Source organism: Neoarius graeffei, chromosome 20 (assembly GCF_027579695.1).
Source record: "Neoarius graeffei isolate fNeoGra1 chromosome 20, fNeoGra1.pri, whole genome shotgun sequence".
Taxonomy (NCBI): domain Eukaryota; kingdom Metazoa; phylum Chordata; class Actinopteri; order Siluriformes; family Ariidae; genus Neoarius; species Neoarius graeffei.
In genome coordinates, this window is record NC_083588.1 from 4,091,305 (window position 1) to 4,106,737 (window position 15,433).

Consider the following 15,433-nt stretch of genomic DNA (forward strand, 5'->3'; position numbering starts at 1 on the left):
TTTCCAGGTGGTTTAATGTAAACGGACAGTGCATCCGTGAAGAAAACGAGACAGATACGGTCTAATGTAAACGTAGCCTAGGATTCTTCGGGAGAGCTAAAGAGGTGCCAGGCCTTTTCTCTGAGAATAAAACCTGATGTAGGGATCTAGATTTTCAGGAATCTTCCATATTTCCTCAAACAACCTGAAGAAAACATCAAATGGAAAAATGGCTTTTGTTATCGAGTCTCTTGTGTACGATGAAGGAAAAATCTCGAACCATTCTTCACCGGTTCTTCATTTTGTGCTTTCAGGGATCGGGTTCTTTAATGATTTTGAAGTTGGGTTTCTGAGTTGGGGACAAGGAGAACTTCAGGAGAACTTCAGGAACCTTTATGTGTCGTCGGAGTTTGAGGAAATGATGGAATATGAGAGTAAATAAGGAAATTGATGATGATGATGATGATGATGATGATGAGCACAAAAAAAAAGAAAAAAAAACCACCACCAAACGCTATGATATATGATGGTATCAAGAACCCTGATATTTTTGGTTGGTTATCGTATCGTGAATCATTTTTCACATTGTTCCACTGCGAACTTAAAGCCAGTTTGGATGAAATCCATTGAGGGGGTGAAGGAAAGACAAAGCTCAGTGCTGTTCAGCTCTCAGAGAGAGAGAGAGAGAGAGAGAGAGAGTGTGTGTGTGTGTGTGTGTGTGTGTGTGTGTGTGTGTGTGTTCGTTCTGCCCCACTTCCTCTCCTGACATACGGCATTACTCAACTCACACTTACTCATTTACTGTAAAAACGGAGAGCAAGAAAAATAGAAGTTAAAGTGCAGTGAATGGGAAAGAGCGTCCGTGTGTGTCTGTGTGTGTGTCCGTGTGCGCTCCAGCGTGTGTGTGCGTGCATCGGGTGTGTTCAGTGGGTGTGTGTGTTGTGTTGTCGCTTTTTTCCTGTTGGACATTGTACCTATCAGAAGCAGAAGGCAGGGCCGACCGAGAGGAAAAGCACGTTTTCTTAACGCTGGACAGGGTGAGTCTGTGTGTCTTCACTACACACACACACACACACACACACACACACACAGGCATTAGGACAACGTTACAGAGCTCCATTTGCAATGTCGTGTGAATTTCTTGCAGATAGGTTTATACTCATCTGAAATTTGGTAAATATTGCGAAACAGGAAAAGTGAGCATGTCGAGAGCAGATTCAATAAAAAGCGTTCTGTTTTATTGGTTTGTTTTTTTGGCTCGATATAAAAGTGAGTTCACGTCTTGTAGAACTTGACAGGTTATAAACGTGTCCTGCTTTGCTTCGCTGATGTAAATCATGTCGCTCCTCCTTCAGAACGCTCGCTTATCAGTCTTGAGGAACAGTTCCTTTTTGTTTTTTGAAAAAGCAGCAAAAGTAAATGTATTTTTGGACGTGAGCATCTCTCGAGACTCAGTTAAACATCTGCTTGGCCTGTGCGCTGAACGAACTCGATGCTTGTTTCTGGTTTAACTCCTTATTTTCTGTCCTGATTCCTGAGCTGCTCGGCGGCTTGGCGCTCATTTCTGACTCCTCCCCCTTTCGAAAAATATCATCTGTGTGATCAAAAAACGATTTAATGCATTCTAGTCAAATATAAATAATATCATGTCACATAAGATAACACAACGTCAGGAATATAGTTATTATTATGTCATATTTTAACATTAGTTTAGTTGCGAAATAGTTAAAAAACAAATTTGATGCTTGTTTCGGTTTTTCATGCCTTATTTTCAGTCCAGTTTCCTTTATAAGTTACCTTCATATCTTTCACCCACCCCGCCCGGTTTTTTTTTTCTTGAAATTATTTCTCTGCTTAAAAAAAAAAAAAAAGCAAATATTATTTGAAGTCACAAATATTCTTTTAGATCACAAATTATTCTTTTTTTCTATTTGATAAGTTGGCTCATTTTTTTCTCATTTGAACTTTAATTTTTGAATCAATAATAATAATAATAATAATAATAATAATACACAGAAAACAGCACAAATATAATGCAATTTAATTTAATATTGTTCAAATTGTAATTGTTAATTACTCTTTTATTATCCCCTTTATAATCAGAATCATGATGATCCAGAGATTATTACTGAAATTCTTCTTTAATTGTGATAATATGTAATTAATATTGCAGCTTTTGCATCTCCAAGACCTTGGTGATTGTGAGCTCATTTTTCTCAGCATTAATGATTACAGATTGTCATGATTTTTATCATAATTATTTTTTAACCTGAATAAAGTTGAATGTTTATCGCGCTTCTCTCGTATCCTGCACAGGGGTACAGGAGGAGTCCAGTTCTGTCCCCAAATCTACAATTACAATCTACATTAATATCCCCTCCAGGGCTCATTATTGGACCTCAAGGTCGCTTTTTCAGGCCAAAAAGTTCCATATCTGTTCCCAAGTAATATGTAAAGGGTCCAAATAAGTACCTTTGAGGGAACTGATCCAGTGACAATCTGTTGTACCACGAAAGGTACCATAATGTACTTTATTTTCCGAGAGTGTAGGTCGCTTTACACTTTGGAAAAAGTTGACTCATGGCTGAAATGACGCCTTCTAACATCACCATCATCACACACACACTCACACACTCAGGGTCAGTCTTTCGGCTGCTTTTCCTCCAACTGCAGCGTGAGGATTAAGTCAAGGTTAAACTGCGTGAATTAAACGAAGCCTCTGTGTCCAGAACCTCTTCCGGTGTGGTAGGAAACGATCCTCCACCACTCGCCTCGGGAGAGAGAGTTCTCTGGCGTCCGCGTGTTCTCTGGCATCGGGTTGACATGCGGGTTTCATTAAAGCATTTGTTTCCACGGAGACATTTCGTGGTCATTTCGGGTCAAAAGCGAGCACATTGTATCTTCTCTTTCTTTTCTGCTCTCTGTCTTTTATTTATTCTTCATCGCAGCTTTTACACGATGAACACATTTTCGAAAAACCTCAGCTAGCCTTTCGAGCACAAACAATATGGCGATATAGACCGTCATAATCATGCCACACACTGGAATAATTGGCTGTTTTTCAGATGCTGCCAAAGATTGTGAAAGATTGACGGGTTGATTCATGGATCTCCGCCTTCTTTTCTTGGCCCTCCAATCACGGCTCCGCAAGTGTTCCAATCCGCCACTGCTGCAAATTTTCAGCGAACATCCTTTGAAGTTAAAATTACAGAAATGATCAAACTATTTCACATATTTAACGTACAATTCCGATTCGTGTTCGCATGCGGAACGTTGGCTCGCTTCAAGTGTGCGTTTACGGAAAATTCTTACGATGTGTTTACCGAAATACACAAACTTCTTGTTGTTGATTCTAAGATCCCTGTTCTTGGCTGCAGGACTGGAACTCAATGGCTACGTTCACACTGCAGGCTGAAGTGACTCAAATCCGATCTTTTCGCCCATATGTGACCTGTATCCGATCTTTTATTGACAATATGAACGACACAGATCCGATTTTTTCAAATCCGACCCAGGCCGTTTGGATATGTGGTCCTAATTCCGATCCCTATCCGCTCTTTTCATATGCAACTTCAGTCTGAACCGCCAGGTCGCATTCATCCGACTTACACGTCATCAACAAGCCACAAACGTCACTATTCTGCGCTGAAGTAGGCTGCGGGTCTCTCAAAAAAAGTTACAACAACATGGCGCATAATCACGGGCGCAGATAGAGGGTGGGACTCGTCCCACCCAGATTTAAATTCACCTCGCTCGGTCCCCCCCACTTATAGGGAGGAAAAAACGTCTATGCTGTCTTTCTTTGCATAAGGCAAACCTCACGGAAAAATCAAAAGACTAATTACCATTCGGTTTATTGAGGTGCACAGCAGTACATACATAGTTGCAACAACTCACATAAAACAAAACAAAGACTGATATCCGGTTGGTTGAGCTGCGCAGACTGCACAGGTTGCGAGCTCGAGCTTGGTTGCTTTGGTAACCCACAACAAGTTTGACAAGCATATCGGGGTTGGGGTTGGTTTGCCGGCAGCTTTGTCCCCCCCCCAGTTTTTTGTCCCCCCCAGTTCAAAAAACGTATCTGCGCCCCTGTGCATGACATCAATGCGAGGGACGCTTCGGGCTGTGAAGGTTCTGAATCTTCTCAATGGAAGGACGCAGAGGTTAGGGAGCTGATTTCCATTTGGGGGGATGCAGCTATTCAAGCTAGATTGGATGGGTCATACCGCAACCGGGCGGTTTTACTTCCGTAAACACTGGCCATGCTCACTGCGTGTGACGTCGTCGTATCCTGCAATGCGCATGCGGAACACTTTTAGGTCGCTTTTCGTTCATACTGAGGATCACATACAAGTCGCATATATTTGTTAATGTGAACGACCTCACAAAAAAATCAGATTTCACAAAAAAATCGGAATTGAGCATTAAGCCTTGCAGTGTGAACGTAGCGTAAGTGTTCTTCTGTTTTCTGTTGCATGCTGAGATGCTTTTCTGCTCACCACGGTAGTAAAGAGTGATTTATATGAGTTACTATATCCTTCCTGGAAAAAAAAAAGCTTGAACCACCTCAAATCTGTCCATTTTCTGATCTCTGACCCTCTCTTATCAACAAGGCGTTTGCTTCCACCCACAGAACTGTCACTCACTCACTCACTCAATGTTTGTTTTTTGTTTTTCGCACCGTTCTTTCTGTGTAAACTCTACAGACGGTTGTGTGTGAAAACCCCAGGAGATCAGATCAGCCGTTTCTGAAATACTCAAACCAACACCCACGCCACGGTGAAATGAAAGCCGCACTTCACTTTGAGATCACACTTTTTCCCGTTCTGATGTTTGAACATTGTGAACATTAATTAGCTGAAGCGCTTGATTTGTAGCTGCGTGATTTGATGCATCGAGGGATCGGCTGATTCGAGAACCGCATCAAACAAAACAGCAGGTGGATGGATGGATGGATGGATGGATGGATGGATGGATGGATGGGTGTTCCTAATAAAGTGGCTGGTGAGTGTATGAATCAAGCAAACTTGATAACGTAGTTAACTTGTGAACATCGACCAGGTCGAGCCGATAATGCAAACATTTGGCGTCTGTTCAGCGATGTTGAATTCTCAATTCGATTCATTTTCCAGGACAGCAGGTTAACAGGTTTACATGAGCACGCTCTTTTATTGTTTCCATAGTAACAGGCTGTGCAGACGGACTCGTACGACAGACAGATGCTCATTATAGAGTACACTGAGATTTTCTGTCACGAGACTGTAAATTTATTGAACATTTCAGGAAGGAGTCTCCAGTGTCAGCACATTGTAACAAAGTTGTAGCTAGCTAGTTTCATGTAAATGACAACAAGGACTTTGGTTCATTAAATGTAACTACAAACACATGACCTCATTTGCCCCTTTTCCACCAAAGCAGTTCCAGGGCTGGTTCGGGGCCAGTGCTTAGTTTGGAACCGGGTTTTCTGTTTCCACTGACAAAGAACTGGCTCTGGGGCCAGAAAAACCGGTTCCAGGCTAGCACCAACTCTCTGCTGGGCCAGAGGAAAGAACCGCTTACGTCAGCGGGGGGGGGGGGGGGGGGGGGGGGAGTTGTTAAGACCAACAACAATAACAAGACCGCGAAAGATCGCCATTTTTAAGCGGCGAGAAGCAGCAGCTGTACAAACGCGAAGTCATCCATTATTATTATTGTTGTTGTTGTTGTTGTTGCTGCTGCTGCTTCTTCCGCATTGTTTTTGCTTCGATATTCGCGCCAAGGTTTATGCAAACGTAGCAACGTAACTGACGTATGCAGCGACGTAATGACGTATACAGCGATGTAATGACGTGGCTCCGCTTAGCACCGCGAGCTATGGAAAAGCAAACTGGTTCTCAGCTGGCTCGCAAGTTGAACGAGTTGTGAACCAGCACCAGCACCGGCCCCGAACCAGCCCTGGAACTGATTTGGTGGAAAAGGGGTAATTGTGAAATCAACTGAAGATTGTCATCATTGAGCAGCAGCTGCTGGAACAGGGACTCGTCGTTGATTATTTTCCTGAAACAGAATCAAACTCGCAGTGTGACCTTTGCATCGGTTCTCGGAGCTAACATTTGCGTTCTGAGATGTTTGTACACAAAGGGATGACAAATGAAGTGAGCGTCGAACTTCATGATACGGCCTTTGAGTTCAGTGTGTAAATGTCACCAGTGCAGAAGCAGAACACGGTGTTGGAGATGGTTTATCAGAGTTCCTGAATTCCAACGATGAACTTCCTCTTGCTCAATTCATTGGCGAGGACGCTGGTTTCCTGTTAGTGAGTTTTTTTTTCCATTTTTAGCGTGTCTTAATATCTGTAGATTTGTTTCATGATTCTGTCTAGAAAACGGAAGGCGGTCTGAAAACAAAAGCTGTGTTGGTCATGAAATAGAGCTCTGGATGTCAAGAGCAGTTTAGCCATACGTAAGGCTAATCCCATCCCATAATGGGATCGGACGTGACAACTTGATATTTTCGTCTTCCGTGACGGTCACCGTGTCAGATGAGGAAATCATCGTGCTGTAAAGTTTTGTCGTGTCTTGATTGGGAGACTGGCGCCACGATCGATCGCGGTTTGTGTTGTCGAGGAGGAGGGTCGAGAAATTGTCAATCATGGAGGAACATGGAGGAGTTGTCAAGAGAGGTGAAAAAATCACACAATTCTGATTTTCCGTCAGGGTCTCATGGGATGTCCAAGACGCCACGTAGCTGTTCTGATGTCGTCTGATCCTAGAATCAGTGATGTCACAAAGCACTCGTACAACAAGGTCATTTTTCCTTTGACTTTTTTTTTTTTTTGTATTGCATTGCATATCTTCCAGAACCTTCCATCCATCCCAGTTCTCCTTCATCGAGGACCTGAAAGTTGGTTCACAGTTTCATATCTATCTCATGAAGTGGAAGCGGGATGTTTTATGCTGAACCATTTGCACTTTTGCGATGAGGTTTCCTGGGTGTTCCTCAGCATCTCACATGGACGCTGTGGTGGTCAGAATGTCATGCTGCAGGATGTAAAGCTCATCTCTTGATAAAACCAGGCTGGTTTTGTCATGCATATCTGGCAACCATTGACTCTTGTGCCTCGGAAATCTTATGTATCTCGGAATATTATAAATATCATGTTGCAAGATGGGAAGTGAATTGAATTGGCACTGAATTGGTTAAAAATGCAGCCAGAAAGAGCGAGAGGCCCACATCACACTCAGACTGCTGTCTGTGGTCAAACACACCGCACACACACACACCACACAAGCGCACAAACACACACACACACACACACACACACACACACACACACACGCGCGCACCCTGCCTGTATAACTGACATCCTCAGCACATATCATTGAAGGTAAAGAACAAATCTGTCTCATTTCTTTTTGTTCTCTTTGCATTTCTTTTTCCTGAATTTGTGTTCCGGATCGTCTTTGCTTCTCTTTGCAAGAGCTCGACACTTTCACTTCTTCCTCAAACTTGCAATTGTTGCGAAAGTTCTGTTCTCATTTTGGCTGCGTCTGTGAAGAAAAAAAAGAACGCCTCTCTGGTTGTTATTATTCATCGTGTGTCTCACAAAACATTCGATTCCAACAAGGAACCCTGTGCTTTCTAAATCTCACTCAGCGTGAACTCTGTAGTTCTGTTTCAGGGGCCCATCTGCAGGAGGAGGAGGAAGAGAAGAAGAAATGGGAGAAGGAGAAGGAAAGGAGGAGGACCTTCTTCTTCTTCTTCTTCTTCTTCTTCTTCTTCCTATGGAGTAAAAAAAGCATCCATACATGGCTTGACTTCAGCACCGATGCTCGTCCAGATCATATAAGGACAGTGAAAGTTTACAGACAGGCCGTGAAAAAGCCGAGCACAAACATCATGAAGCTGTGCAGATGAACCTGGTTTCACTTCACGTTTAAACAGTTCAAGGGGAACTGAAGTCATTTTTGAACTTGCTTTATTTCTTAATTAACGTGTTATTCAATTCCGTTTTCGGTTTTAGTAACCTTATATCGTGACTCGTATTGGCAACTAATTGCAATTAAATATTATACTTATCGGCCTGTTCGTTTTTTAACCATGTTGAATTTAGTTCGTTTGGTCCACGGCAGGCGTCGCTTATCCGCGCGATCTTCACGAGACTTGTGCGAGACTTCAAAACGTGAAGAAGTGTCAGCCAGGTGTCCATGCCGCCATTTTGAAAACTGTTTTCCAAACGAAATATTGCACAAAAACGAGTTTAAATGACGATTACTGCCTACTTTTTTCAAACTTTCCTGACTGCTATCAAAACAAACAAAACTTCCGGCTCGATTACGTCAGCATTCGAAAGAGGGCGCGCGCGTCTTTTGACAACCCCTGTGTCCGAAATCGCTCCCTACTCACTATACAGGGCACTATATAGTGAGGACGCCATTTTGTAGTGCTGTCCGAAACCTTAGTGAGGATTATTTACACCCTATATAGTGCACGCAAAGTATCCCACAATGCATCATGAAAAGTAGTGTACAACGATGGTCACTAACCAAAGCAATATATCCCATCATGCATTGTGGTCGCGCTGAAAGAAATCAAATTAAAAGTCTCAAATTTGATTGAATAAAAGGCAGCGGCGAAGAAGAAAGTATTCAGCCTTGATTTAAAAGAACTGAAAGATGCAGGAACTTTGTATTGATTAATGTGTGAAATACGCTCAGTACGTTGGCAGATGTCGGTCACTTTGATTTCCGCTGTACGTTTTACTTCCGTCCTACGATGTCTCGCACAGGTCTCAGCGAATCTCGTTGACATCCGTTGCTTTGACATATGGACTGATAGATTACAGAGCATATTTCAAACACTCAGAACTTGCTATAGCGGCGACAAAATAGCGATCAAAAATGCGTTCCTATATTTAATAAAATGAGATAAATAGAATTTTGATGATAAAAAATTTGCCTTCAGTTCTCCTTTAAAGAATGGAGAGGATATTTCATATCTCTCTCTGTCCTCTGACTTGCCACTGGAGGATTTTTCTCCACAGGTCCACCGTTGCCTGCTCAGAGCACGTTCCTGATTCTCCAAAGTAACATGGAGAACATCAGGCACACTCGTCTTCATGCTCTGGAGCTGTACACTCTCAGGGAGGGGGTCTGTTATTCCTCAAATAGCAGGATTAGCTTTCAGGAATCAACTAAATTCTTAATTTGCAACCACATGACCGAAACTGCTTATGTCATTGACCGCCGCCATGTTGGAGGATATACAATCAAACAATGAACAGCGCTCCAAGCCATAACAGAACTTACTCGACTTATTTTAACTCGCTGGATGGCCTTTCCAAGAAAACGTACCAAGCCTACAAATCAACGAAGGCTTATAATTTTTACGTCTCTGGCTGAAAACGCACACTGTAGAACATATTGAGTTCTAAAAGAGCCCTCACTGGGCGAGGAGGCTGCAGGATTTGAGGTCGTGGATTGACATGAATCTTGTTCGGTTGACTGTATGGTTTGACTCATTTGGGAAGATCCTTCAAGAATTTTGCGTTTCTTTCTACGCTCTGTAAGCCGAGCATTTCAAGCTGCTGCTTTAGTTCCACCTTTGATTTTGTCGTGGCCCGTATTTTGTGTCGGAGCCCAGTCCAGATCTGTAAAATTGTCGAGATCAGCTGGTTTCCTGAATGGAAAGAAAAAGCAAAATAAAAGCAAAAATTATATAGATACAGCTCTTTCTAAATTGAAATAATCGTAGAAGCCTTTGATGGTCGGATTACGCACTCAATGATCATGGCGAGTTTCTTCACAACCAGGTGATTAAACCATCCAATATTTCTTATATATTGCGATTTTTCATTAACAACTATTTTGTAGCCCTTACCGTTGATAAAATGTTCACTGCAGACTCCTGTGGTTTTTGCTTTCTCGTCGCTGAGATCAGCCCGGTTTATGTTGGACAGCCAGTGACGTCTACGCTCCGTGGACAACTCTCTTGTTTGTTTTTTTCCTTGATTATTTGTAATTGCTGGAATTCTAAAGAAGTCCCCTTGTCTTGAATAGAGTTGTACCCGCATCCAGTTCCAGCACAAAGAGCGTCAAAGCATCTCTTGGCTTTGATTCGTGAACGAATATTTATGAAGGGGAATGTCCACATCGGCTACAGGCTCTCTTGTGACTGATGAGTCTTATCCTCGACAGACAGGTTCGGCCACAGAGGTTGCAGGTCAGCGTGAAATCAGGGTTGGGAGCAGTGGTTGGTCTATTTTTCTTTCTGCTCCTTTTGTCCTCCAGATTTGCTCTCCGATCGTCCTCAAAGGAACTGACAGCAATGTGAACAGTTTTTCGCCAGCTGTCACGGTCTGAAGCGAGAGATTTCCAGGAGTTGGTGTTGATGTTGCAGATCTTTAGGGAAGCCTTCAGGAGATCTTTATACCTCTTGACTGGGGCCCCTGGGTTTCGACGGCCAGAGGACAGCTCCCTGTACAGGACAATCTTGGGTAATCGATGGTCCTCCATTCTGGACACATGTCCAGCCCATGACCTCAGTAGCATGGCCTCAAGACTGGTGGCCTCTGACCTCTGTAGGACCTCAACATTCGTGATGTAGTTGCTCCAATGGATGTTAAGAATGGAGCGGAAACAGCGCTGACGGAAGCGCTCGAGGAGGCGCAGATGGCGGCGGTAGGTGACCCAGGCCTCAGAGCCGTAAAGGAGAGTGGTCAGGACCACAGCGTGGTACACAAGGACCTTGGTGTTCTTCTTTAGGTCCTTGTTACCCCAGATTCTTTTCTGGAGCCTGCCAAAGGCGCTGTTTGCTTTGGCAAGCCTGTTGTCAATCTCCTTGTCAATCTTGGCGTCCGATGAGATGGTGTAGCCTAGGTAAGTGAACTGCTGGACCAAGTTTAGTTCAGTTGGGCCGATGCAGATGCGAGGCTGATGATACACCTCACGAGGTGCAAGTTGGTGTACAAAAGGAATTCTTGAGCGTAACAGCGTCTCGAGCATATCTTCTGTAGTAAATGTGCGCCGCGTGAGTTTGTGTTTATCCTCCAACGTGGCTGACTTCCGGTTCAAAGCCTCACACATATGATGTGTGATGACATCACGTGCAAACGAAGGACCGTGAATTATGTCTGAAAATAGCATGAATGAGTGAGTGCTATCTTCTTGATGTCAGGGTGGATGCTAATATAATGCGAAAACATTCCATAAAATAAAACATTTAACATCATATTGAATTATTTTATGTTGTTTATGTTGATTCATCTTTGAGTATTAGTGTTAGTAAAGCTGTTTGGAGCGTTACTTGGACCTTTTTACAAGTTTCTTCTGGATTTTAGCAGTTTGTTTTGAGTGTGTAGCAGCGAGCAAGGATGTTTTGCTAGCATCAAGTGTCTCTAGCTCCAGTTTAGTTTGTTACAGGGAAAGGGCAAAGTTCACTTCGTATGGTTTCTTTCTTTTTTTTTAAATCATTCATAGTATATTAGAAACACCAGATTTTTGTTCTAGATTGTTCCGTGAAAACAGTTCTTTCTTCCCCCCAGATACAGACAGCAGTGGTGTTGGGTTTTAAAACCATTCTTCACTCGTTGTTGTTGTTGATGTTACCTCACCCGGGACGGAGTCCACCAGGGGGCGAGGTATTGTTTTCGGTGGGGTTTCTTTGTTTTATTGTTAGCAACATTATGGGAAAACAGCTGGACCAATCTTCCAATCAATTGGTTTTTTTGTGATATCTTCCTGCATATTCATCATATTTACTTCAAACCAGTTCCAAAATGTTCATCTTTCAATTCTGCTTCCATTGATATGTTACACGATGGGGTATCTCTCATAGTTTTCTTCGCGGTTGGGGGTCAAGGTCATTGCTAAAATTTGCATATTTTCCATTACAACTCAAACGGTGAGCGATAGCGAGATGTTTATCATTATCAGCATATCGGAAGTCATATATTTTATATCTAACATGAGTTTCATTGTGACTGAGGACAAAAAAGTTGAAGAAAAAATGGTGAACAATGTTGTGACGTAGTTTAACTTTTTTCTTCAACTTTTAGGTACTTCAATAATACATTATAGTGATGTAGTTTACTGTTTTTTCTTCGACTTTCATGTACTTCAGTAATACTTTGTACTGACATAGTTTACTCCTTTCTCTTCAAGTTGAAGAAAAAACGGATAAACTACATTAGTACAAAGTATTGCTTCGTTTACTCTTTTTTTCTTCAACTTTTAGGTACTTCAGTAATACATTGTACTGACGTAGTAATATGTTGTAGTGACATAGTTTCCCATTTTTTCTTCATTCTCTAATATGTTGTACTCACATAGTAATACGTTGTCATGACGTAGTTTACCGTTTTTTCTTCGACCTTCACGTACTTCAGTAATACTGAGGTAGTTTACTCCTTTCTCTTCAAGTTGAAGAAAAAACGGATAAACTACGTCAGTACAAAGTATTACTACGTTTACTCTTTTTTTTTCTTCAACTTTTATATCCTTCAGTAATACATTGTACTGACGTACTGTATAGGCTTTAATTTGGTATCATCACTTTTGAACTTAGTGACCTTGAAAGAACAGAGACCAACTTGTGAGATTGAATCAGTTGTTATAACACTAAAATAATTGCTACTGGGCGAGGTCTGTTTGGCCTGGCAACACTTGTTGTTGTTGTTGTTGATTTTGAGGACGGATTCAAGGAGTCGTTATCATGTTAAAAAGAAGTGTTAAAAAAGGAAATGCACAAAGGCATGGAAATTAAAAAGTTACTCAGGAGAATGTTCGGAATTTTGTAACACACGCAACGAGCAGTCAGGTGATAAAGGTTTGCGAAGAAACATCCAGCGAAACATCCAGTCGCGTTACATCAAACAAATCTGTGACAAGTGGTGATTGATGACATATTTTCATCTCAGAAGTCTCCAGAACTAAACGATTTTTCGTGGAGGGGAAAATGAAATAAAAATTCAATTATATTTCATCAATACACACAATTAAAAACTGTGCTCAATGAAACGTATATTTCACGTCGGCACAATTTTTTCAAACAATTTTAAAGAGTTGAAAACTTATTCCTTTTTATACACGCAGTATAAAAAAATAAAAAGTATTTTTATTTTTATTTTTATTTATTTTTATTTTTATAATAAGGTCAGGATTGTAAACATTCATTAAAACTGGACTTAACGACACCTTTTTGACTTTTGACTGCAAACATAAATTATTTAATACGACAAAATTGTAAAGGAAAAAAAAGAAAGAAAAAGAAGTGTAAAAAAAATATGTTCACAATTTAAAAAATTCTATTCATGATAGTTTTTAATGAATAAAAGCAGGAAGAATAAAAAAACTGTAAAATTTGAATATATTTTAAAGATTTATTTTACAAATTATTTCAAAATGTTTATTAAATTATCTCAAAAAAACAGAAAAGAAAATGATGAAACACAAAAGGAGGAGGTTTTAAAAAAAGTATAATTACAATTTTAAATATTCATTAAAAATTGTTTGACACTTATTTTATGTCAGTAAAATTAAATGATTTAACACTGAAAATTCGGATTTTTAAAAATGTAAAAACTCATTAGTAAATGATAATATTTTTACTGCACATTGACAAAAAATTACATTTAAAAAAATCCAGACTGTCATGGAGGAGAAATTCTTTATAAATATAAAGAAAAAAATGTGCCACAGACTCACTTAAAATCAGTTTCTATTTATTTATTGGCATTAAAGAAAAATTTATGCTTGAAAAATATGTCACAAAAACAGTCATATCTCAGAAAAAACAAAAAACAACCCCCCCCCCCCCCCCCAAAAAAAAAACAAAAAAAACAAAAAAAAAAACAAGAGGAAATACTTTATCACAGCTTCTCTATCCATGTCCTGATAACTCTCCAGCACTGGAACCTTCAGTCCGAACTTTCCGTTCACGATCGCGGACCCTTAACGTCTGATCGAAAACTTGATGTGTCCAGAGCATCGAATCCAAATGTTTCTCCAAATGGACTTGAAAGCATCTTTAAATAAATGTTGCTTTTCTAACTGATTGCTTTTGTTGGAGATTCTGTCTTTCTCCTGGCTCTGTGCTCCTCAGGGGTGTGACGACGGCCTTGGCGCTGCTCAAACAAGTGTGATAAAGGAGAGGAAAGGAGAAGAGACGAGAGGAGAGGAATGGAAAGGAAAGGAAACGAAAGGAGGGATGGCATGGGGGAGGAGTGGTGTGGAGGAGAGAAGAGAAAAGAAAAGAAGAGAAGAGAAGTCCTCTTTTGGATTAGTGTGAGCTCCTTGGCAATCTGCATGTGAATGAGTGTGAACAGCTTCAGCCGTTAACCCCCTCCTTCTCTCTTTTACACACTCTCACACACTCGTTCTCAGAGAGAGAGAGAGAGAGAGAGGTTCATTAGCACTCTGACTTAGCACTCAGTGCACCTTCTGGGAACAGGACGCTTAAGTGTTTTTGTGCAGAAACAGAACAAGAAGAACTTTGTGAGAGAGAGAGAGAGAGAGAGAGAGAGAGAGTGTGGCGTGAGTTGTTTTTCAGTTCATTCGTGAGGAGTGGATTTGTGAATGAGAGAAGGTAAGAATCTTCTATCCTGCAAGATTTCCGTCTCTTCTCCAGGGTTTTGCTGAAGGCTGAGCATGCTGATAACAATGCAACACACACACACACACACACACAGGGGGAAGGGGCGGTTTTCTCGACGCATTTGTTTTATTTTGATTTTTGTCACCAGTTTTTTATCTTGCAGTTTGAAGAAGCAGATTTTTTGAGACAGACACATTGCTCGCTTTCACGCTGAGCATTGTGGGTAGTTTTCTTCATGTATCTTACGATCAGATGCAGTTCATTCATGGGAAATGAACTAAAACTCAAGCAGCCGACCAGCAGGAAAGATAAACACGTTTCCGAGTCATTTGCAAAAGAAGTTTATTTGGATGTGATTTAATCAGCAAGACTCAGATTATTTAATCTTGGACTGGATTGGACCATCAGTGGGTTTTTTTTTTTGGAAAATCAAATCAAAAACTGTGCATGTTTTGACAAAATTTGAATCAAACCTACATCATGCTGAGAATTTTTTCTATTTTGGACCAGGTTCTAATTTGTCCACTGTGGAACCTTTCCGAGAAAAACTTCTGCTCAGACCCAGTGTCCTTCAAGGAACTCTGCAGAGAGAGAGAAGCATTGAATGAGCAGAAACGGTGAAAAAGTGTGAGCATAGCACCAGAAGAATGAGAACTCCTCCAGAATTGTCTTCCTTTGTTTGTACCCAGGAGAGCGTGACTCTCTGAACGAGTTCAGTTTGATACGGTTTTGCTTGATTGAACAATCCACATTGTAACGAAGCAGCTTCGCAGAAATCCGGATGTAGATTTAGATCGCTGATGAACAACCCGAGATGACGTGAGGAAGAAACGTTGAGAGGAACCGTCATCTTCTGGGTGACACCAGATAGTAGGATTATAAA

The 15,433-nt window shown here is 41.2% G+C and overlaps 1 protein-coding gene across 4 annotated transcripts in view; it reads left to right on the plus strand.

Moving 5' to 3' along the window:
• Positions 1 to 15,433, plus strand: part of septin12 (septin 12) — a 123,571-nt gene that overhangs the window by 52,309 nt on the left and 55,829 nt on the right. Inside the window, exon 1 of one of the 4 annotated variants that reach the window (XM_060901136.1) lies at positions 744 to 1,016. The exons of 1 other annotated variant lie outside the window; for it this stretch is intronic. Coding sequence is in view for 1 of the 3 variants with exons in the window: in XM_060901135.1 (XP_060757118.1) it covers positions 14,532 to 14,541 (10 nt within the window). In the remaining 2 variants the exon portion in view is untranslated. Of the gene's footprint in view, positions 1 to 743; positions 1,017 to 7,271; positions 7,346 to 14,516; positions 14,542 to 15,433 lie in introns of those variants that run through there. 2 more of the 4 variants (XM_060901137.1, XM_060901135.1) reach the window with 2 other exon arrangements.